The following is a 23,685-nucleotide window of genomic DNA, read 5'->3' as shown; positions in this document are numbered from 1 at the left end:
GCGCCAACTGCATTTCAGCTCGAAGTGCAGTCTTTCACAATCCCATTTTAATAGCCGGCATTAAATACAACACCTATACTGAAGATAGATTTATATATTATACATAGCAGCAAAGCTTCTAATACAGCTTGTGATTAAAAATGTTTAGTACAGCTAATAACAAACCGCATCTATAGAATGAGGTATTATTTTCTTGCAAGTTAAAATGGAGAGCAAAAAGTAACCCTATCCTTGTTTTGTTTTGTTTCGGTTTTTTTCCCGATAAGAACAACACAGCGAAGAGCGACGTTAAAAAATAAAGTTCTGTTTTGTGGCAGAAATTCTTCTTTTATCCTTCCTGTGTTTTCTGCATCCTTTGGTTCATGACTTGGGGCAGATCTCGGAAAGTTACACATCGAGGTTTTTCCCAGGAACGAGTGCACTCTTCCCACACTGGGGAGCGAGGCATAGCAGCGGACTTGAACACTCAGCCCCCCCCCCCCCCCCCCCCCCCCCATGCAGTAACATTCTCATATCCACTACTTTAGGTCTTACATAGAAAAATAATTTGAAAAAACTACAAAAAAATCAATTTCCTCTGTTTTTTTCTTTTCTTTTCTTTTTTGTCATCGTCTTTTAAAAAACATGAACGTACCACAAAAAAGGTTATTTGTCAGAGCCTGAGATGTGAGGTTTTGGTGAGAAACTGAGAGCTTTAGTGTACTGGGTGCTACAGAGGGTGGGCTGTGTACTGTGTGTGTAACTCTATACTGGCAGGCTGAGCGAGGCGAGGCAGAAGGGTGCGCTTACTTCGGCCCCCCCCCCCCCGGCGGTGGCGCTAGTTCCAGCGGAAGTGGATCTGGCGTGGACGGTCGGCGCCCTCCTTCACCAGCGGCTTGTGGAACTCGCGGCCGGCGCGCGAGTGGATGTTGGCCCAGCAGAATTCGCAGTAGTACTGCAGGCAGGTGACGTTGGCGCAGAAGAAGGGCGCGAACTTGCCCCCGCAGCGGGCCCCCTGGCACTCGTCGCACAGCTGGTCGTCCAGCACGTAGGGCTTCACCTCCACCTGCAGGGGGCGCCAACAGGTGCACACAGGTAAGTACACAGTGACAGAGTGTACAGGTGTACGTATGTACCGAGAGAAAGAGCACAGCTAAATACGATACCAGAGAGGACAGGTGTTTACACCTATACAGTGGGCAAACAGGTGTGTATATATTGAACAGTATATACTGCACTGTGAGGGAGCACAGGTTTATATACTGTATAGCAGGGGTGAGTGCACAGTAATAAGCCTAATAAGTCTTCTCCTTATTGGATCATCTCAGGATGGGTTATCTGAATAAGCACCCGTCAGTAGTTATAAAAAAGTCTTTTTTGGGAACAAATCTCAACAGCCCAAAACCTACAATCAACCACATCTGTGAGGCAAACACCTGTCTCTGGAGGCCCCGACACTGGCTGGTTATTGGGGCTCCAGCGGGATTGGCTGAATGGCTCTGAAGCCCCTGAAAATCTGACTGAAGGGAGAGAAGCCGCAGGTCTGTGAGCAGGAAATGGAATAAGAGCAGGAAGTAGACTGTTTACAGGAAGAGGAGTATGAGCAGGAGGTAGAGTACGAGCAAGAAGTGGACTTTGAGCAGAAGGCTGCTGTCACAGGAAGTGCAGGCCGCGTTGCTGTGGGCCTGATCAGAGGAGCAAGACAGGAACCGTCTGGAGGAATCAGTCCAAGGGCTGATGACACTGTCTGTCTCACATCTCTCGTGTTCAAAAGTGCCAGTTCTACTCCTGCTACAAACATCTGACGCAAAACAGCCTCTGTCCCTCCCTCCTTAATTAATTCATTTCATTGATCTTCATTATTCTGCAGTTGACTAACGGCGCGCTGAAGGTAGCCTCTCGGCTCCTTCTTCCCCAGATTGCATGCGGAGAAAGAGCTCAGCTGCAGATAAAACCAAACCAAGCGCTACATTCTTTCCAGTCCAGTTAAAGGGGAAATTGAATTATGATATACGGAGGTAGTTCTTCCAGTCAGATCTTCACGGGTTTTAGGTACGTAATTATGAACCACTGTGCATGGGGGAAGGGGGGAATTTCCCTGAGGGAATTCTAATTTCAGGAAAACAAAAAAAGGCAGGGTGTGCAGGTGGGTCATCACTCTGAACGTGGCCGCTGAGCTGAGCCGGTCATCCCTAACGAGTTTTATTCTCTATAATTCCCCCCCCCCCCTCAACTAGACTGGCACTGGCAGAATCTCAAAGGTGGTCACAGCACATCTGTCAAGCTCCCGCTAACGCTAACAGGCAAGATAATGTCTGCCGCATCTCTGCTTTTTATGCCCCTCATTTGAGTCTGCGTTAATCACACGCGGGTGGGGGGAGCTGCTGAGCGTGATAACCCCACTCACGCACCGAGCTGTGCACACAATGGCGGCACAGGACCCGGTAACCGCGGCAGCGCTGATGATTGATTCCACACCATTTGCATAAACAGACAAAGCGGTGAAATCCAGTCGTCTCAAAAAGCCGGAGAAATTCCAGCCGGAAGATTCTCATCTCCCCTGAGAAATTACCGCATGTTTTAATGAAAAAGCAGAAATAACAATGCAAATTAAAAACCAGTCTCTGAAGGAGAACAGGCGCAGGTTTCATGAATGTGTCTGTGTCTGGGTACTTAGGGTTGAGTTTTACGGACAGCATTTCCAAATTAGGAAACTCATCTTCCACACCTCTCCCTCTTCTCTATCTCTGCCTCCCCCCTCGACTCTATCTTTTGTCTGTCGCTCATTCCTAACCATTTCCTGTGTCTCTTTCCTCTCTCTCTCTCTCTCTCTCTCTCCCTCTCTCCCTTCCTCGTCTTCCTCCTTTCTCCTTTTTTGAGTGGAAAAGTGGAACACAGAGTGAGGGGATGGGGGCGGGGCGTCGTACCCGCTTATCAATGTCTCCGTGCTGCAGCTGGACGAATCGGGCGCTGATGGCGGCTATGTAGCTCTGCTGATTGGAGAAGGCCACACGGCCTGCCCCCTTTGGGTACTTCAGCTCCGGGTCGGTGTCAATCCCAGCGTAGCAGACGCCTCCATAAAGACGATCCATGATCATAGCCAGCTCCACTGCAGGAGGATGGAGGGGGAGAGAGGGAAAGAAAGGGAGGGGGGTGGGAATGAGAGACAGAGAGGGAGAGAGAAGGGAAGGAGTGCGAGACAAAGAGAGAAGGAGGCAGAGAGAGGGAAGACAGAGACAGGAAGGGAGAGAGAGAGAGAGAGAGAGGGAGGGAGAGAGAGAGAGATAAAGAGACAAGTAGTTAGAGACAGAGAGAGAGACAGAGTGAGAGATGGAGTGAGAGAGAAAGGTGAGAGAAAGAGGGAGAGAAGGAAAGAGAGAGGGAGGGAGGGGAGAGGGAGAAGGAGAGGGAGTGAATGTTTGCCACATTTTGTTCCATGTGATTTCACAGAGAATAAATCTTGATGTTGATGTTATTAAGTGTCAGCAGACTCTTCATGCAGAAAGACGTGTTAATGACAGTGGGGGGGGGTTAGTTATCTTCTCTTTTACAATGGATCGGCATGGTTACCTGATTAGAGGAGGGGGTGGGGGTTATGGGGTGAGTGTGGGGGAGGGGGGGGGGTTTACCTGCTCGGAGGGGCCGTGGGACTCCTCCCACGAAGATGGTCTTACGGGGGTCGAGAGGCTGGGAGCCGTCCATCACAAAGTCGCTGTCACTCAGGTTCCAGGGCCGGATCTGAACCTGAAAAACAGTGGGAGTTCAGTGCACTCCGCCCCCAGCAGGCCCTCAGTGTACCTCACAGCGGGGTCCAGGGTTCAAATATGGCTCTATCTGTGTCGCAGGCAAATGTTCTCCTCATGTCTGCGTAGGTTTTATGAGTTCTCTACCAGTCGTCCAAAGACAGGCTGTCAGTGTCTCTAAGTTCTCCTCTCTCTGTATGTGTGTGTGTGTGTGTGTGTGTGTGTGTGTGTGTGTGAATATGTGTTTGTGTGTGTGAGAGAGAGTGTGTAAACAGGCATCCCATCATGGAGGTGATCCAGCTGTGTTTGTTCTCCTGGGTCCAGCAGTAGGAGCTCTGACTTACTTTCGCCTACTAGAGGATGAAGCAGGTACTGGAAATGGAAGGATGTTTCTACCACAAGTGTTTCCAATAGTAAATGTTCATTCATTCATTTTCTGCCACTTTAACCATTCTCCATAAAGCTGCTGTTCACAGTGAATCCACCTGTATTTATTCAGCAAGCCAGCATTTAAAATTGTGCCCTTAATGACGTGACCGGACACACATAGACAGCTGGGAGTGGTGTTGCTAAACTCACCGGTTTGTCCTTGATGGTGGGGCTGGACACGCACAGGTAGAGTTTGCCATCCTCCTCCAGGCAGGCTTCGATCAGGGCCTGCACTGAGCTCTCCTCCTGGAACAGCAGGAAGGCGTAACCTAGGCAACAACAGGAACATTCTTACTCACGGAACAATAACAGTCGAAACCTCTTGCACGCAGCCTGTCCATGGCAACGGGAGCCTCCACCCCATGTGTCTGCTGTAGCTCCATAACCACTGTGACTCTGGTTGTGATGAATATGCACCACAAAAGCGTTTCTCCCCAAATACTGTTGACAGAAAAAGTGTGAGAAAACCTCTCTGTGCATGAAGATAACATCTCTGTGTGAGAAAACATCTCTGTGCATGAGAAAACATCTCTGTATGTGAGGATAATATCTCTGTGTGTGAGAAAACATCTCTGTGAGTGAGAAAACATCTCTGTACGTGAGGATAATATCTCTGTGCGTGAGGATAACATCTCTGTACGTGAGGATAACATCTCTGTGCGTGAGGATAACATCTCTGTGCGTGAGGATAACATCTCTGTGAGTGAGAAAACATCTCTGTACGTGAGGATAACATCTCTGTGTGTGAGAAAACATCTCTGTGAGTGAGAAAACATCTCTGTACGTGAGGATAACATCTCTGTGCGTGAGGATAACATCTCTGTGCGTGAGAAAACATCTCTGTACGTGAGGATAACATCTCTGTGCGTGAGGATAACATCTCTGTGCGTGAGAAAACATCTGTACGTGAGAAAACATCTCTGTGTGTGAGGATAACATCTCTGTACGTGAGAAAACATCTCTGTGCGTGAGAAAACATCTGTACGTGAGAAAACATCTCTGTGTGTGAGGATAACATCTCTGTGTGTGAGGATAACATCTCTGTGTGTGAGGATAACATCTCTGTGCGTGAGAAAATATCTCTGTGCGTGAGAAAACATCTCTGTGCGTGCGAAAACATCTGTGCGTGAGAAAACATCTGTGCGTGAGAAAACATCTGTACGTGAGAAAACATCTCTGTGTGTGAGGATAACATCTCTGTGTGTGAGGATAACATCTCTGTACGTGAGGATAACATCTCTGTATGTGAGAAAACATCTCTGTGCATGAGGATAACATCTCTGTGCGTGAGAAAATATCTCTGTGCGTGAGAAAACATCTCTGTGCGTGCGAAAACATCTCTGTGTGTGAGGATAACATCTCTGTGCGTGAGGATAACATCTCTGTATGTGAGAAAACATCTCTGTACGTGAGGATAACATCTCTGTGCGTGAGAAAATATCTCTGTGCGTGAGAAAACATCTCTGTGCGTGCGAAAACATCTGTGCGTGAGAAAACATCTGTGCGTGAGAAAACATCTGTGCGTGAGAAAACATCTGTACGTGAGAAAACATCTCTGTGTGTGAGGATAACATCTCTGTGTGTGAGGATAACATCTCTGTGTGTGAGGATAACATCTCTGTACGTGAGGATAACATCTCTGTATGTGAGAAAACATCTCTGTGCATGAGGATAACATATCTGTACATGAGAAAACATCTCTGTGCGTGAGGGTAACATCTCTGTGTGAGAAAACATCTCTGTGCGTGAGAAAACATCTCTGTGTGAGAAAACATCTCTGTGCATGAGGGTAACATCTCTGTGTGTGAGGGTAACATCTCTGTGTGTGAGGGTAACATCTCTGTGTGTGAGGGTAACATCTCTGTGTGAGAAAACATCTCCATGTGTGAAGGTACTGCTCAGCTGGTGAAAGGACTGGAACATGCACGCCGATGTCATTGCTGCAATGACATCAGCAGGAAGTCACCGCACCTCCATACCTTTGGGGGGGAAGTAGGACTTGCTCTCGGCCTTGTGAGGCCAGTCCACCACCAGGTGGCCGAAGCGCCGGAAGCTGCTGGTGATCTCGTCTGTGGGGTGAAGGGCACACGAGGAAGAGGTGAGCAGAGTGCCCCCGTTTCTAAAACCCACAAAACCCCCTTCGCGGAGAGAACTCCCTGCTCCCCAACTTTCACCCTCACACCACTCAGCTATGCTTCAGCAGTGACTGAGCTCAGCTCACCGCAGGCCTAAAGCCCTCAGAAAGCAGGGGAAGTACGACCGGCTCCCCCTGCTGGAAGCACTGCTCCCCTACACTCTGCTAACCCCCGACCCTCCCTCTGGAGTAAAGAGCTGGGGCCTTCATCACTAAGCGTCTTCCTCTTCCTCCTCCGCAGCTCACCTTCGTCGATGTCCGGGGGAAGGCCCCCCACGAACACTTTTCGGGAGAAGCGTTCCATGCGCTCGCCGTTCTGGTGGGGGTAGCAGCTGGGGGAGTTCAGCACCCCCGGGACCCCCTGGTTGCCGTGCCCGTCATCAAGGAGGCCGTCGTCGATAGGGAAAAGGGAGGAGCGGCCTGAGGAGGAAGGGTAGGGGACATGAGGACCGCGCTGAGGTACACACGCACATGCAAATTCAGAAGCCTACATACACACACACACACACACACGCATGCACACGTTTTGCACAGTAGACAGGCCTGCATGCAGAAGGTTCCTGTATCTCTGGCCACTGGGTGATGGTGGAGCCTGAATGTGGCCTTGTCGTCTGTGCTCCCACTCCCTGCTGTGGAGGTTGCTCTGTTTAAGAGCGTCTGCAGACTGTATGCCTGCGAAAAGCCTTTACTGTGGTTTCTGTCAGATCGGCAGCTCAGGGAACAGCAAGCCAGCGACATTACAATGCTGACGCCACTGACTTTATTCAGTCACTTACTGTTAGAGCTTCTAACAGCATTATATATGCAGTGTGGATGCAATCGAATTTACGCTTTTCTGCTGAACTAAGCACAAACAGGAGTGCTGGTGAGGTAGATAAACTCACTCGTGTCTGACACTGGGGGCAATTTGGGCTGATTTGGGCTGGTTAGCATTGTGTGACCTGCAATTTAATGGAGTGGTTCCAAATCTAAGTGACAGTGGGGAGAGGGCTGGGGGGTATCCACACACGACTACTGGACCCTCATATTTCAAATACCAAACTAAGGAAGCAAAACGCAGAGAGTTTGAGGATTAAGGCTCTCTGAAGTTCAGCAGAAACAGCTGCTGACAGAAATCTCAAAATGATCGTGGAGATACATGCCCTTATCAGCGATATATCATTTCACAAGATTAGTCATCTGTAGCACTCTCAGTGTTAGGCTCAAAAAAAGTCTTCACTTAAATTGCAAAGGGTAAATTGCATATGTATACATATTAGAACAAATATACAGATACACACATATTTTATCAACATACACATACATAGATATATGTGTACATTGTTCCAAAGTACATCAAATTAAGCAGTTCATGCTCACTGCAAAAAAGTCAACACGTAGTGATGTGTGAAATACAGATTTGTGTGCTGCATGTAGTATATTATGATCTTTATATACAAAATACTTATTCATGCCCAGATTAGCAAAAAACAACATGTCTTTGGCTTGGTACACACACAGATAGCACACGCATTTAAAGCCACTGCAACAGCCAATCACAGGAAGAGCTTTACCTCGTCGTCTCCCATAGCTCCTTGCTGCATGTAAACAGAGCACAGAGCAGCTTTAGTGGCGACATGGGCAATCCCAGATATTACCTACTGACGCAGCGCTCCTCGGGGAGAGCTGCAGCTACTGAATCACTGTGGAACCCTGAGGAATTCTGGGAATTTTTACACTGTGGTGTCCTATCCTCCCCTCCCCCCATGTCTATCTGAAACACTGCAGCTGCTCGCACTGTGCAAAATGCAGGGGCAGAACACCATCAGAGAGGGGTGCAGTGTCCAGTCTGGGCTCCTCATTAACCTACTCTGCTACCTCATACCACAAGGCCCTCCAGCTTTTACAGAGAGACAGAGAGAGAGAGAGAGAGGGAGAGGGAGAAGGGAAAGAGAGAGAGGGAGGGAGGGGGGAGAGAGAGAGAAGAGAGAAGAGGAGGAACGGGGAGACAGAGAGAGAGGGAAAGAGAGGGAGAGAAGAGAAAGGGGGAGGGAAAGAAGGAGAGGGAGAGAGAGATGGGGGGAGAAGTGAGACAGTAAAATGGAGAGAGAGTGGGACAGATAGAGTGAGAGAAAGACTGTGTTCTGAGATTTCTGGGAGCTCTGAGGTTTGTGTACATCACGTCTGCCTGTGACCATTGCGAGACCTCTGATCCCTGCTGTCCGCGAGAGCTCTGACCCTGCGGGCTGACCCCGAGCTGAAGCCAGAAGCAGCACCACACCGGGGCCCACCACTTGGGTTTACCTGGGATCCACTCTCCTGCTTCGGTCCCGCTGGTCTGTTTACCTGAGGTTTTATACAACTCTAATCCCTGACCTCAGCGTGAGGACAGGCAAGGGGGGGGGGGATGAAAGCTTCAGCCTGCCCTTCCCTGAAAAGCCTCCGTTCTTCTTACGGCCGCTAATGTGACCTAAGCTGGCACCTGTACGGGTGCCAGGAGAAAGCAGCCGCTCACAGAGCTCCCCGTGATGCTCACGCCAGGCAAAACCAAACGAGTGCTGAGGCTTCACCCAACGGGGCGGCCCCTTGGGGCTTCCCTCAAACGACGCTGACAATGCTTGTGAATATATAAATCCAAAAAGAACTGCATTCCTGTATGCTGGAGAGTTAACAGGGTGCGTGGCCTCGGACTGGACCTGTTTACTCCTCTGCCTTCCTGCAGCAGACAGGAGGAACAACACACTAACATTACAAACACTGTCAGAGGTCACATGATCCTGCATGGTCCTATCCAACGACAGAGGCCCGAAAATGCCAGACGACCCAGCACTGCAGGGGGCTTACCAGATCACCGCACTAGAATAGGAAACAGCTGACATCAGCAGGTGTCTCCTCTCCGTCAAAATAACAAAGATCTTCAATATCCATTTGTTACACTATAAAAACAGGATGATCTGATCATCTGGGACGTCTGCCAACCCAGCCCATCCAGAAGATATAGGTATCAGTGGATTAGCACTGTTTGGGGTTTTCTGTATGATGCTGTGTATGACCCATCCGCACTGGGGCTTACAGTGAAGAGCCTGTGGCTAACTTGGGTACAATGTGTTACATGGCGTGTCATGAATGTTTTTAAGGCTGGCCATGACCCATCTTAAGAGATACAGCTACAGCTCTCAAAGCCAGACTGTGACCTCACTGTCTGACAGACACACGGACAAGAGTCTCAGCCATTGAGGCAAGCACATGCTTTGGGACCACGTCCCCACCGTTCACCACCGCAGTTAATTGGCATGTTTACACAGTTCTGTCCCCACCCGCTAATAAACCGGTATGTTATTTTAACACCCTCTGACTCCGCCCTGTTGTAAACCAGCTCCTGGTCGTTGAGCTGAGGGGGAAACACAGATGGCAGAGCTTGCCTCTGGGCACCGTGTTAGTAAAGGGTACAGTTTCTCACGAGGAGGGTGCTGCTGCTGAATAAACCTTACTACAGAAAACGAGTCACACAGATGAGAACTGAGAGCAGCAGGAAAACAGAAATGGGCAGAAAAGAGACAGAGAAAGAGGTACAGACACAGGAAAAGTAACAGAGACAAGAAGAGAAACGGGCAGGGACAACAATAGGGACAAGGGGAGAAACAGGGACAATGACAGAGAAGCAGGCACAGGTGAAGCCTTAAGGTTGCAGCGGTAAGGAGAAAAACAGGATTACCATTCAGCATTAGCAGATTGTCTGTCCCAGGGTGTGGATATCCCATACGCCCTGGCAAGAGAGGGAGAGAGAGGGCAGGGTGAGTCACATGACACACACGGCAGGGCTGGTCACATGGCCCACTCTCAGGCCCGGCCCGAGCTGGATCCGCGCCGGCAGGGCACAGCTTCCACGGGATCCGCAGACACGCCTCTTCTGTGATGTAGAATCGATACATTTAGGGCCAGAAAGAATGAGAGCTGAGGAAATGCCTTTTTTCAGCAGACTCACCTCTTCTTCTTCAAAACCAGTTTGTCCAAGAGGGACTAAGAGAGTCTGCCAGTGTCTGTGCGGATGTGGATGCGTTCCTGGTTCTGAGATTATTCTAATGGCCTTAAACCCCTCGCCTCCCACAACACATGTGTACAACCTTTTAAAGCTGCCTGTTAATGAGCTGGAAATATTCAGTCAAACCCAGAGTAAATATCAAATGAATGTCTTCAGCTTTAATTCCTATTATGTATTAACTGATGTCTCGCACACTCGTGCATATTAAGTAGATGCACACACAAGCACACGCAAGCACACACACACACACACCTCATAAAGCTGCAGATTCCTGGCTGCTTCACTGCTCAGCAGTCACACCTCGTGAGTGAGTGTGGGACCAGCTCCAAATTTAGCCTCTTTTCTCCTGAGTGAGTTTAGCATCTGTGCCTGTTCCATCTGCAGGGCTGAGCCAGTACCCAGTGGAGCACAGCCATCAAGGCCAGAGCCTCATACCACAACCACCAAACCACCAACCACCAAACCGCCACGCTATACCAACCACCAAACTGCCACACTATACCAACCACCACACTGCCACACTATACCAACCACCAAACTGCCACACTATACCAACCACCAAACCACCAAGCTACACCAACCACCAAACCGCCACGCTATACCAACCACCAAACTGCCACACTATACCAACCACCACACTGCCACACTATACCAACCACCAAACTGCCACACTATACCAACCACCAAACCACCAAGCTACACCAACCACCAAACCGCCACGCTATACCAACCACCAAACTGCCACACTATACCAACCACCACACTGCCACACTATACCAACCACCAAACTGCCACACTATACCAACCACCACACTGCCACACTATACCAACCACCAAACTGCCACGCTACACCAACCACCAAACCACCAAGCTACACCAACCATCAAACCGCCAAGCTACACCAACCACCAAACTGCCACGCTATACCAACCACCAAAGTGCCACACTACACCAACCACCAAACTGCCACACTATACCAACCACCAAACTGCCACACTACACCACAGTCACCAAACTGCCACACTACACCAATCACCAGACTGCCACACTATACCAACCACCAAACTGCCACACTACACCACAGTCACCAAACTGCCACACTACACCAATCACCAGACTGCCACACTGCACCACACTACACCAATCACCAGACTGCCACACTGCACCACACTACACCAATCACCAGACTGCCACACTGCACCAATCACCAAACTGCCACACTACACCACACTGCACCAATCACCAAACTGCCACACTGCACCAATCACCAAACTGCCACACCGCACCATACTGCACCAATCACCAAACTGCCACACTGCACCAATCACCAGACTGCCACTCTACACCACAGTCACCAAACCGCCACACTGCACCAAACACCAAACTGGCAAGCTACACCAACCACCAAACCGCCACGCTACACCAATCACCAAACTGCCACACTATACCAGTCACCAAACTGCCACACTACACCAATCACCAAGCCGCCACACTACACCACAATCACCAAACAGGTCCACTTATGTAGGTTATGATGTTATCCATTCATACAACTGGATTTACTCAGTCAGTTGTGGATTGAGTACCTTACCCAGGGGTACAGCAGCAGTGCCCCAGCAGGGGAATGAACCAGCAACCTTTCGTCCTGCTCCTAACTGCTACACTGCACTGCTGCTCCACAAGGCCAGGACCGACTCCTTCTAGATGCCCCCCTTCTGAAAAAGGCACTTCTGCTCCAGAGATTCCCGGAACCCCCCCCAAGACCTTAGTCCTCCTCCTGATGTATCGGGAGGGAGGTGTGACCTGCAACATGGGTGTGAGGCAGAGGCAGGCTCAGCTCCCTGCCAGCACGAAAAACGCTCAGCATTTCCTACGCAGGTCTTTCCACTGGCCAGCTGAACTTCAACTCACATGCTGAACTGACTGAACCTGGGGTGAATCTGGGCTACACAAATGACTGGATCGAGCGCTCTCCCCTGTTCATCTCCCAGGATCCTCTGGGCTCCTCCTCTTCTCCCATTGGCCCAGAGAAAACTCTTTGCCAGATCGCAGACGATACAGTGACTTCCAACATTAGCAGTTTTTAATGGTAAAGATTTGCAGTTTAATCGACCGGGAAGCCCGACACAGGGGTGGCAGGCAGAGTTTATGGCCGTTAGACAGCATCATTTCAGGGGCGCATTTGAGCGATTGCCAGGTTTTACGGTCTTAGGTGCTGCTCCGAGCCGTTTTTCCTTCGGGGAAGAAAAAAGGAGCACGCTGGTAACGACCGAGTGGCATCATTACCAGCAGCCGTGAAGGCCAGCCGATTGCTCCGAGCCCAGGGGTGCTTCATTTATAGAGTACTGGGGCAGACGGGAAACACCGTCACCCGGCGTTTAAAAGATGCACGAACGCTGCCGTTTCCCAGAATGCTCCTGCCTCGACGAACGCAGAGAGAGTAAAATTACAGATTTACTTCGCCAGTCCTCACTTCACATTCAGAGGCGGTGAGGGTCAGGACACTGGAACAGAGGTGTGCGTGCTCTCAGGGGGTTTGGTGCACCCGTGAATGCTGGAAATTCCATTTAGATCTTATCTGGGTCAAACAGTCACCTTGATTAGCAGAATACAGCTAGCACACAGTCCACCTGATGCACCACTCTCTTTCTCTCTCTCTCCATGTCCAACCTCTCTTTCTCCCTCTCTCCCTCTCTCTCTGAGATGACATCGCACAGCAAGAGCTGAATCTGTGCTGTACTCGGCATTCAGTATGGAGACACTGCTACTGCAGCTTTACACTGGCACTGAGCCACCCAGAGGCATAAACTCATTTCTACTGACACTCTGTTATGACCAGATATTCAGATCCATTTTCCTCACGCTGATATCCCTGCCCCTGCTGAGGCTGTGATTGTTCTCATTTGCTGGCTGATAATGAACACTGATGAAGGGGTGTGGTCTGGAAGGGCAGCTACCAGCCTTCCTCCTACACAAGGAAGCACTGGAGGCCCTCAGTGTTCTACTGCGCATCGGTCTCATTGAGCACTCTGAACAACGGAAACGCAACCTCTCTCTCTTACCTTTCATTGGGTCCTGCTCCGCTCTCATGATGTCAATCAGGGAGCTCTCCAGAGAGTGCATGTTCAAGCTGTCATACATCCTGGATCGATCCTAAGACAGGGGGGGGGGGGGGGGGGGGGAGGAGAGACAGCGAGAGAGACAGAGGGAGAGAGACAGAGGTGAGAGGTGCTGCAGCTGAAGCAGTGGGGTGCATGAATATTTAACCATTTAATGGCCTGCTCTACATTGCTAAGGTGGTGTGGCTCAGTGGGTTAACCCTCCTCCTTGCCTCCAGAAAGCAGAATGACCGTTCCGGAATGCACAAGTGTTCTGGAATGTTCATGGATTCTAGAATATGCATATCCAGTATGCTAACATTCCATCCAAGGCAGAGGGGTCCAGACTACCCCCCATACCGCCACTGTTACCAGCCTGTGTGTGTATGCGACTTTTACTGGCCTGTGTGTATGTGTGTGTGTGTGTGTCTGTGCATTAGAAGAGGCTGCTTTCAGTGTAATCCAGAGGGCTGCCCTTGTGTGAGAACACTTCGCTGGTTTATTCACAGGGCTGTGAAGTTTCCGTTCTAAATATTTGTGTTCCGTCATGACGGTGGCCTTTCCCCAGCACCTGGAACAGCTCCTGCTGACACGCGGAGTGGAGACAATGCCGGGGACACTCCTTGTGAGATGCCATTCCTCAGAGACAGCTGACAGAGTGGCTGTGACCTCAACACACAGGCCAAACCCACCACCGTGGGTGCCCCCTGGGAGTGCTAAATTTACTCCAGCATGCAATCTCCTCACGGGGGGTGGGGGTGGAGGGGGAACAGTACCACCAAAATGTTCAGAAAACAGCAGAGAGAAATCCACCTGCTGAGAGCCTCCAGGTAACAACCGAACAGAACAGTAACACATGCATAACACCTGGGGGGCTTTGCCTCTGAATGGCTGAGGAGATCACAGACAGGTTAGGGTTCTCCACAAGCACGGCCGTTGCAGGAGACATGTGGCTGAGCGCCCCCAACCCCCCACATCTCTCCACAGCCAGACTAACACTGGGAAAGGCCACCAGAAACAGGGGAGAGGAGGAAAAGATGTGTGAGACTGGCAGTATTTACAGAGGGCCTCTGTTTAAGGAGCTCTCAGCCTGGCTCATGTCCCGGAAAGAGAAACAGTCCTTGGATTTGACATGTATCGTGGACAAAGGAAGAGTCCCGAAAAACAACCCAATACCACCAATTCTGCTCACAGCAGGAGGGATTAGATGCACACACACACACACACACACACACACACACACCCACACCCACACCCACACCCACATACACACACACACACATTCATGCACACACGCATACATGCACGCACACACACACACACACACACACACACACACACACACACACACACACACCCACACCCACATACACACACACACACATTCTTGCACGCACGCATACATGCACGCACACACACATGCACACACACACACACACACACACACACACACATAGACACACATAGACACACACCCTCACCTGCAGGGGGAGCAGGCTGTTGCTGTTGCTGTCAGTGCGGAACACGTTCTCGTCTATCCAAGGTTTAGGGCCCAGTGAGGGGGCTGAGCGGGGGAACTTGGGTGGGGCGATGACGCTGCTGGAGAAGGCCTTCTTCATGGGCGAGATCTGGCTCACTGTGCCCGGGACACCCATGCCGCCCTGCCGACGGTCCCGTCCCTGCAGCCCGCCCCAGGACATACCCCCAGAGCTCCACCCACTGCCCTGGTGACTGCTCCATGGAGACTGCTTCATCATGGGCTACAGAGAGAGAGAGAGAGAGAGAGAGAAAAGAAAGGGAAAAGAAAGACAGAAGGAAAGGGAGGGAGAGAGAGCAATTAATAATACAATTAATTAGTCATTAAGTACATTCAGTATATATATGTGTGTGTGTGTGTGTGTGTGTGTGTATATATGTGTGTGTATACATGTGTATATATCTGTATATGTGTGCATGTATGTGTGTATATGTGTATGTGCGTGTATGTGTATATGTGCGCATATATGTCTGTATCTGTATATGTGTGTATGTGGTGTAATCTGCATCATGCAGACTGGTAGCTCCATGTGCAGGACACGGAGGGTAAGAAGATTTAAGGCTTTACAGCTAATGCACAGCGTGAGAGACGGCTCTCTCCCAACAACCAGCACGGCACCGCACACGCAATACACACACCTGGGGAAACTGACCCCAAATTCTCTTTATAACACATTTAACATGACTCTGAGCCGTCGTGGTACTGACTACCCCTGCCCGTACAGTGTTTTCCGGACACTACTGCTCAAATAATTAGTGCATTTTACTTTTTTCCCTTGTGAATTGATGACTGATGGCTTTGTCTTTTCTGTTTAGGCTGTGGACAGTGAGCAGGTCTGGCCTAAGAGGGACAAACATTTGACCCTTCTCTCATGTGAATTGTCAACAACATGCAAAAACCTGCCGAGTCCGTCAGGTACGTTGGGGGATATCAGTGCTCCTACCTGCTTCGAGACCAGGACTGGCCGTGGTCAGCCTGGGTCAGAACACAGAGGAGATACTACACAGGCAAAGCAGCTTGCACAGCTTGTCATCTTCAATCCAAACAGTTGATATTGACTGAAGAAGTTAGGTTAAGGACGATGCCAACCTAGGAATCAAACCGACAACCTCTGGGTTATGAGAGCACGTCCTTACCGCAGTGCCACTCTGCTGATGACTGACTGACTAACTGACTGATTGATTGATTGATTGATTATGACTATGCTGTTATAACCTGTTTTCAGCCTTATTCTTTTCAGTCCATAGTTCTAAGTACCACCCCTCCCCGGCACACTTTCATGTACTCATGTTAACTGAATGACAATCTCCGTCTGACATTACCTGTCATGGCCCCACGGGCGAGTGCTGGTAGAGCCTCCTGTCAGAAACAGGTTGTGAAGTTGCTGTGTCTGTGAAAGTGCTCGTGATACAACTCAACAGCTCAGTTTATTTAAGGTCAATTTTGCCCTGAAAAGATTAAGTAGATGTTCAATTAAGTTGTTTAGGGCAACTTAAAATTGGTTTTAACAAGCTAAAGAGTCAGCTCACAGATGTCCTTCATGTAAACAAGCACAAACAAGTCCAACAGCATGCTTCTCTCTTAAAGGACTTAAAGGAGAGGGCTTTCTGGTGATCTCGGCTGGGATCTGAAATGATCCAACAGCTGGATCTCACCCGGTGAAGCTGAAGCCAGCAGTGTTGTGGCCGCAGGTTGCTCATGGAGTCAGACACAGCCCTTTGATTGGTTGGTAATAATGACAGCACACACTAGCACCACCTACTGCAGGGTTCAGAAAGCCTTGCTCTCTCACTGCTAGGAGCATACTGCAAGCCTCTGTTTTGTGGCAGTGGTTTTATCTGTCTTTCTGTTCTTGCAGAGATCAGAGATCCATGCACTGACCTTTGACTGGCACAGATCTTGCAAAAGCAGCACAACTGGTACGTGCTCCATTTGTCCAAACAAGCACTTTCCCTGGGCTTGTTAAACTGTGCCACTGAACTCTGGGAATGCCGTCAAGCCGCTGTTGTCCTCCTGTCCAGGAAGTCCTAGGTCTGTCTGTGCTCCAATGCCAGCGTGCTCGTCATTTTTGGCCACGCCCTTTCGAGAACGTCAATCAGGAGCCAGCCAATCAGAATGCCTCAGCCACGCTAGAGCCGGAACATTCAAAGTGAAAGGCACAAAGACGAGTATCTGGTCGCTCGGGCAGAATCTTAGCAGTCTCAGCAGTAAGGGAACGGCTTTTCACCACCAGCGGAACAGTAGGGGAGAGGGGACCGACACCTACGAGCTCCCGGGACACACCCTGAGGTTAAAAAAAAAAAGAAACACCTCATCTGATTGCTTCCGGAGACGACTTGGTCTCCGCTGGCTTTTGAGCTATTACCGGAGCGGCAGGAAGTCTCTGCCTCCCACCAGAGATGTTGATTATAACGCAGGCCTCAGTACAAGCACAGAGCACGTCCCCCCAACCCCCCCACCCTGAGCCACGCACGGAGGGCGGGCCACCAAGCCTTATATTTAGACAGGGCGTTGGCGACGGACTTAACGACCGTCTTGGTCTGGTCTAGACTGGAAAAGGACAGGCTGAGCAGCGGTATTGTTTCCAGCCTCTGCTATTGTCCAGCGTGGCGTACGCTGTAATCTCAATTTCACTCAATTACAGGATTTCACTGCCACTTTGGGAAGAAGCTCCTGAGATGGTGAGAGACGGAGAGAGACGCCTGTGATTATCTCTAAATGCTGGTTTCCATTCGGGGCATTATCTCATTTGGGCACCTAAACCGCTGCGACACCTGACTGCATGTGGTGCTGTGACCCTCCCGGTCCTGCCACAGGCCAGCGCAAGGGTTCCAAACGCATCTGTCCACTTGTGCAGGAGAGGACCGAGGTTTGCATTTCACACACCTAGAGATGTCTATCTGTGTGTGTGTGTTTGTATATACAGGTGTCTATGCTTGTGTGTATATGTGTATGTGTGTGTGTGTGTGTATACACACGGGTGTGTATGTGTGTTTGTGTTTGTATATACAGATGTCTACGTGTGTGTGTGTGTGAGTGTGTGTGTGTGTGCATACAGGTGTGTATATATGTGTGTGTGTTTGTATATACGTGTGTATACAGGTGTCTATGTATGTGTTGTGTTGTGTTGTGTGTGTGTGTGTGTGTGTGTGTGTGTGTGTGTGGGTGTGTATGTAGCAGACACCTGTATGTATCTGGTCCTGATGTTCCTGATAACTCCTATCTCCATGGCAACTTGCTTCTGCACATAAAGTCACCTTGCCCCATTAGAAGAGGTGCACTGGGAGCCTGGATGTGAATGATAGCTTTATATCACTTAGGACAATATAATAATGTCCATCCCAGCTCCAGTTTCACCCACACCCACACACACACACAATAAAGGATTCTGATTTGAATAAAAAAAAAATCACTGTACTGAGGAGTGACAGCATTCTAACTGCAACAAGTGTAACCTTCCCTGTAACCTGGCAAAGGATTTCAACTCTGACTAGAATTACATTTCGTTTTGGGTGGTACGAGCAGAGAAAAAGTGAATTATTTCACTACATTGAGCACTGTAAGATTACATGATTATGTATCATACATGATAATAATTCTCTGTGTTGGCAACAATGTGATATTCCCATCTCCTGAGCTCTAAACCCAGGTCCAAGCAAAAAAAAACTTTTTAACTAATCTCTAACCATCTCTAAGAGACCCAGGCTGGGTGTAAGGAAAGGGTTAATGTCGAGCAACTCTGAGCGGGACCACACGGCCGATTGTTTCAGCACCGAGCGGAGAAACAGAACCGCCATTGAGGCCCGGAACAATGACCATAAGGCGGCAACGAGATGCCAGAGGGCCCGCTGAATCACGCCACCCGGGGACGTGGCAGGACCGGGATCACTGCCTGCAGACCGCTGAGTCAGACCCCGTGCCGCCTGCCCTGCGGGGGACACAAACCTGCCTGGCTCCGAGCTTTAACACCTCACCGGATGCCCTCCGCACACTCACAGCAGGCCTCTGGCCATCAGCCTGCGTGGGGATGTCGAATATTTTAGAATTAAATTTTGTTCTGCATCTAATCTCTTATTTTGAATGTTTTTTTGGATTTGTATGAAGAACTTGGTATTTCTCTTTCTGTCATACGTTAGAAATGTTGGTGGCGCAGACATTTGTGGGTATACTAAGCACACACACCTGGCCCTGCAGGTGCTCCACCAGCTGTGCCCTGAAATGCACATCCTGATGCCCAGAGACTCCACCCCACAGGAAACTAGAGGACCCAAGGCCGCATTAACAGGGACGTGCAGCTTAACGCATTTAATGCGTCTATGCCGTTTGAACTCATTTGTGTGGTCTGAATGTGTTTGTATGGTTTGAATGTGCTTGTGCGGTCTGAATGTGTTTGTATGATTCGAACGTGTTTGTGTGGTCTGAGTCTGTTTGCATGGTTCAAACGTGTTTATGCGGTCTGAACGCAGTTTGAATGCAATGGTTGTTGATAGGTAGGGCAGTCTGGACACTGTGGCAGTGTGTGTGTCTTTGTAGGCAGTGTTAAAAATACAGCAGGATGTAAGGTTCCCTGTCTGAGGCCGCAGAGAGGGCCGGGAACCAGGGACACCTCTGAGATGGATTAATGATGGGCCAGAACAGCAGCCCCTACTGTCACACTGCACACGGCAGTGGCCTTAAGCTGCAATGAAGATGGATGAATCACACACCTGATGTCTATCATTACACAACACAGGAGGAGAAGCTTCTCACTCTTTCTCTCTCACACACACACGCACACACACACAGGCGTGCACACACAAGCACACATATAGGCACACACAGACTCTCTCACACACACGCACACACAAACATACACACACGCTTGGATGCATGCACATAAACACACACACACAGCATGAGGGAAACATTTCACCCTCTGTGAAAGCTCGTCAAATGCCGGAACTACTTCCATAACTTTGCAGGGACATTATCGTGATGTTTTCTCTAAGACATCGTGAGAGCATGCTTCACTCTGAAGGCCCAGTCAGGCTCTACTGCAAGGGAATCAGACACAAATGCAGCCCACACCCGACTCCTTGTTTTTGGCCCTCCCGGCTTTTCTTCCAGTTTTTCCCACCCAGACTCCACCTACACCATCCATACAATCCTCACCCAAGCTTGACTGGGGTAATTCATACCCTTGACAACAGATGTAAAATCGGTTTGCCTACGCCCAAACCCTAACCCTGCCCATTCACTGTAAAAATGTGTTATGTTGATCCAGGATCAGCTGCTGAGAGCAGAGTGCACCTCTGCCCCTCAGCAGTGTCTGCACATCTCCTGACTTGAGAACAGCCGTCACCCAGCACAGGCGAGAGAGCTGGGCACTAATGTGGTGGCCCCACAGGACAGGAGAGTGAAGTCCCCTTCCATTCCCATCATTGTGAGCACCTGGGGGATCAGGTACGCCCCTGTCCTGTACCTGTGCCACAGGGAGCTCAGGTAAATGGACCCCCCATGCCCCTCCTGGATCCCGTCATTACATTACATTATTGTCATTTAACAGACACTCTTATCCAGAGTGACCTACATCAGTTACAGTTTTTTACGTTATTCATTGGATGTTTACTGAGGTAAGTGTGGGTTAAGTACCTTGCCCGAGGGTACAGCAGCAGTTCCCCAGTGGGGAATTGAACCCACTCCTACTCTTACTCCTTAACCACAATGCTACACTGCCACCCCTCCTGCCTTTGACTGATTTTGTGTGTACTCAGTCCCCTATTCCGACCCCCCCCCCAGTCCGCGCTGCAGCGTGACTCAGGAGCCAATCAGAACATCAGGCTGACATCACCGCCCCAAGCTCTGCAGAGTCACCGTGTCCATTCCCAAGCTGCGACCTCACCGCAACCGCATAGGCCCCCGGAGTGGCAACCTCATTCTGACCGCATCGGTCCCAAACGAAACCACACCTCAGCTGTGCCAGTTCCCGCAGTTACAACACACTGCTCACAGTCAGGACCGCACCTCAACCACGCTGGTGCCAGAGTCACAACGCACTGGTCACAGTCAGAACTGCATCTCAACCATGCCAGTCCCAGAGGGGAACGCTCTCACACTCCCTCAGCGCCATACTGGCACCAACCCCTCACCAAATCAGCTTTCAAAAAACCCCCACGGCAGTCCAGTTTATTCATGATCAATTAGTGTGTGTGTGTATGAGCGTGTGTATGTGTGAGTATGTGTCTGAGTGTTTAAACTCCAGGAAGAATGGAAGGGCATTTTTCTCCTTTAAACCCCAGCAGTGGCCTTAACGTTCCTAATCCTCTCTGTTAATAATTACAGTACTTATTCGTGCGCATGAAAACAATGGCTCCACTCTGCGCTCTGGCGGATCTTCCCCTAGCAGAATACAGCCTCTCCGGTCTATTTTTAGGCCTCCCCTCCACACGGGATTAATCCTGTGGGCCGGATCGTTTCAGGAACATCACGTGACCGGACTCCTAACGCCGCTAGCCGCTCTGATACAGTTAAAACGCCTCCTGCCGAAGGGTTAAAGCGAGAAGCGTCTGGGATTCACTCCTCGAAAGGGGACCCCCTCGGGGCAGCTTCTACAAAGCCTGCATCACGTATGAAAAACATGTCCGACGCATCTCTGGCCAGTGTCGTTTTTTTCCATTGCGATGCTTGGACACATGCTTTTCTCTGCACGGAGGAGGAGGAGGGCTGCACTGAAATTCCTCATCACACGCGGAATTCGCCGCGGTGCGATTTATGTCACGAAGCACGCCGCATTCTAGAACGCAGTGGCGGAATGGCCTCGGTGCAGTGAACAGTCCCTTCGCCCCACGTCCGGTCCCAAGGTGGACCTCAGCAAAACATCAGGATAACTGTGGCTTAACCGCTGCAGACAAAATCGGCGTTTTGGCGACCGCAGGCGTTACTATCAGGCCACAAAATACAGTTGCAGATACAAAACAGTCCGTTCTGCTTCGCTCTCATGTGACATTGTAGGTGAGTGTGTGTGTGTTTGTGTGTGTGTGTGTGTGTGTGTGTGGGGGGTGGGGGGGGGGGTTGGTCTGATAGCCATTAACAGGAGAACGGTATAGACGCTCACCTGATGGTGGTTGTAATTGTTCCGCTGCTGGAGAAAGGTGCCCTGGTGCTGGTGATGCATCTGCGGACTGACCGGCGACCTCCGGCTCTGTTGCTGCGGGGGGAGGCTGATCTGGGGGGAGAAAGGACCGCCGAAGCCCTGCACGTTAATCCCCGCGCAGGGATTAGCCGACACCGGCGAAAAGCTCTGGAAAAAGGCCGGGTTGATGGAGGAGGGGATTCCGGGATAGAAGCTGTTGTCGGGCTCAGAGCTGTGGATCTGGTTCAGTGGGTTGGCGTGGTTCGGATTGGTGGGGTTGGAGACGGGCGGTGGCGGGGAGCTGGTCTGAACGGACCACGGAGTGCCGAATCCGGGAAGGGTCGGGGAAGTCGAGCCGCTCGGGTTTTGATGCGGGTTTGGCATCTCTTGGTTCTGAAGGGCGGTGAAACCGGCAGCGAGACCTGCGGGCAGCATGTTTGCGGAGCCGCTGCCGTTGTTGATGAGGTGGGCGGTGGGGGAGGCCATCTGGATTTTAACCTTGTTCGGATTCACGGAAGACGCCGAAGGCGACGCAGAGGACACCGCATTGGCTTCCGCCTCCTCCACCGACGCGGTGCTGACCTGAACGGGGCTGGAGTCCAGGCTGCGGTCGGATTCCGGGGTGCCCTGGTGGTGATGGCCGATGGCAGCGTACTGCTGCTTGAGCGTCAGGTGACCGAACTCCGCTTGCGGTGGGGGAGGCGGGGAGCCGGCGAACTCAGCCTGCGGCTGGCTGATCTGCGTCGCTTTTTTCCGGTCCTGCTGAAGGTCACAGATGTGCTGCGTCTGACCGAACTTGTCTTGATTTACGCTCGCCTTAAAATCAGACAGCTGCTGCTGATGGTGGTTGAGGTGGTTGTAGTCCAGTATCTTCTGCCCCAAATGGTTGCCGAAGTCGGGGCAGCGGTTGTTGTTGCTCCCTGGTTGCTGTTGTCCGGTTTTGTTGGCTGCGTTGTTGCTGTTGCTTTTCTCGACTGGCGGAGACTGCTGCGCGGTTTTCACCCCCACGACCAGCTCATCCGGCATTTTTTGCTGATGCGCAGCGGCTGACAGGAACAGCGAGGACACGGCGGCTGCGCTACTGCTGGCGGACACCGAGAAGCCGCTGACTGTGACGGGGGAGACCCGGGCACTCGAAACTGGAGAGGGGGTCGTGTACGACCTGAAAGCGCCTCCACCAAAGATCGAAGAGCTGTTGTTAATGTTAGCCGTTTGCAACAAGCCGAACCCGTAATCACCCATTTATTTGTGTAAAAAATATAGGTTCGGAAAAATGTAAAATAATGACTGTAGGTTTCCTTTTTTCTATATTTAATGGACAATAAACAATGAGGAAAATGTACAGTATATATAATAAGCCTATTTATATAACAGCAAGAGAGGAGGGGTTTAAATTCAGCCTGGCGTGCCAATTATTAATTTAATTTTTTTTGTTGTTGCTGTTGGTGTCGTTGTTTTTCCCGATTTATCGTGAATTATTTTAGATTTCTGGCTTATTTTAGCCGTGCTAATGGCTTGTCCTCTCCGAATGCCCGTGCCTTCCCCCTCCTCTCTCTCTCTCCCAGCTCGGCTGCGGCAGCGCAGCATAAGAACTCCCGCATGTACGTCACCGGCGCATCACGACCTCCTCCGC

The 23,685-nt window shown here is 50.4% G+C and overlaps 1 protein-coding gene across 3 annotated transcripts; it reads right to left on the bottom strand.

Annotated features, from left to right (window-relative positions):
* Positions 1-490: 490 nt before the first annotated feature.
* cpeb2 (cytoplasmic polyadenylation element binding protein 2) lies at positions 491-23,685 on the bottom strand. 3 transcript variants are annotated; one of them, XM_036521860.1, is made up of 11 exons: positions 22,035-23,685; positions 14,886-15,164; positions 13,369-13,459; positions 9,980-10,030; positions 7,839-7,862; positions 6,532-6,705; positions 6,131-6,220; positions 4,302-4,420; positions 3,609-3,723; positions 2,907-3,088; positions 491-1,045 (listed from the first exon to the last, which is right to left on the bottom strand). In XM_036521860.1, the coding sequence occupies exons 1-11, from the start codon at positions 23,292-23,294 to the stop codon at positions 818-820; spliced, it is 2,613 nt and encodes an 870-aa protein (XP_036377753.1). In that variant the 5' UTR covers positions 23,295-23,685; the 3' UTR covers positions 491-817. The 3 variants fall into 3 exon arrangements, with proteins under 3 accessions (XP_036377753.1, XP_036377754.1, XP_036377755.1); XM_036521861.1 differs by lacking the exon at positions 7,839-7,862; XM_036521862.1 differs by lacking the exons at positions 491-1,045; positions 2,907-3,088; positions 3,609-3,723; positions 4,302-4,420 and adding an exon at positions 4,427-4,592.

The sequence above is a fragment of the Megalops cyprinoides genome, chromosome 2 (assembly GCF_013368585.1).
Source record: "Megalops cyprinoides isolate fMegCyp1 chromosome 2, fMegCyp1.pri, whole genome shotgun sequence".
Taxonomy (NCBI): domain Eukaryota; kingdom Metazoa; phylum Chordata; class Actinopteri; order Elopiformes; family Megalopidae; genus Megalops; species Megalops cyprinoides.
This window is presented reverse-complemented; position numbering and strand designations above follow the sequence as displayed.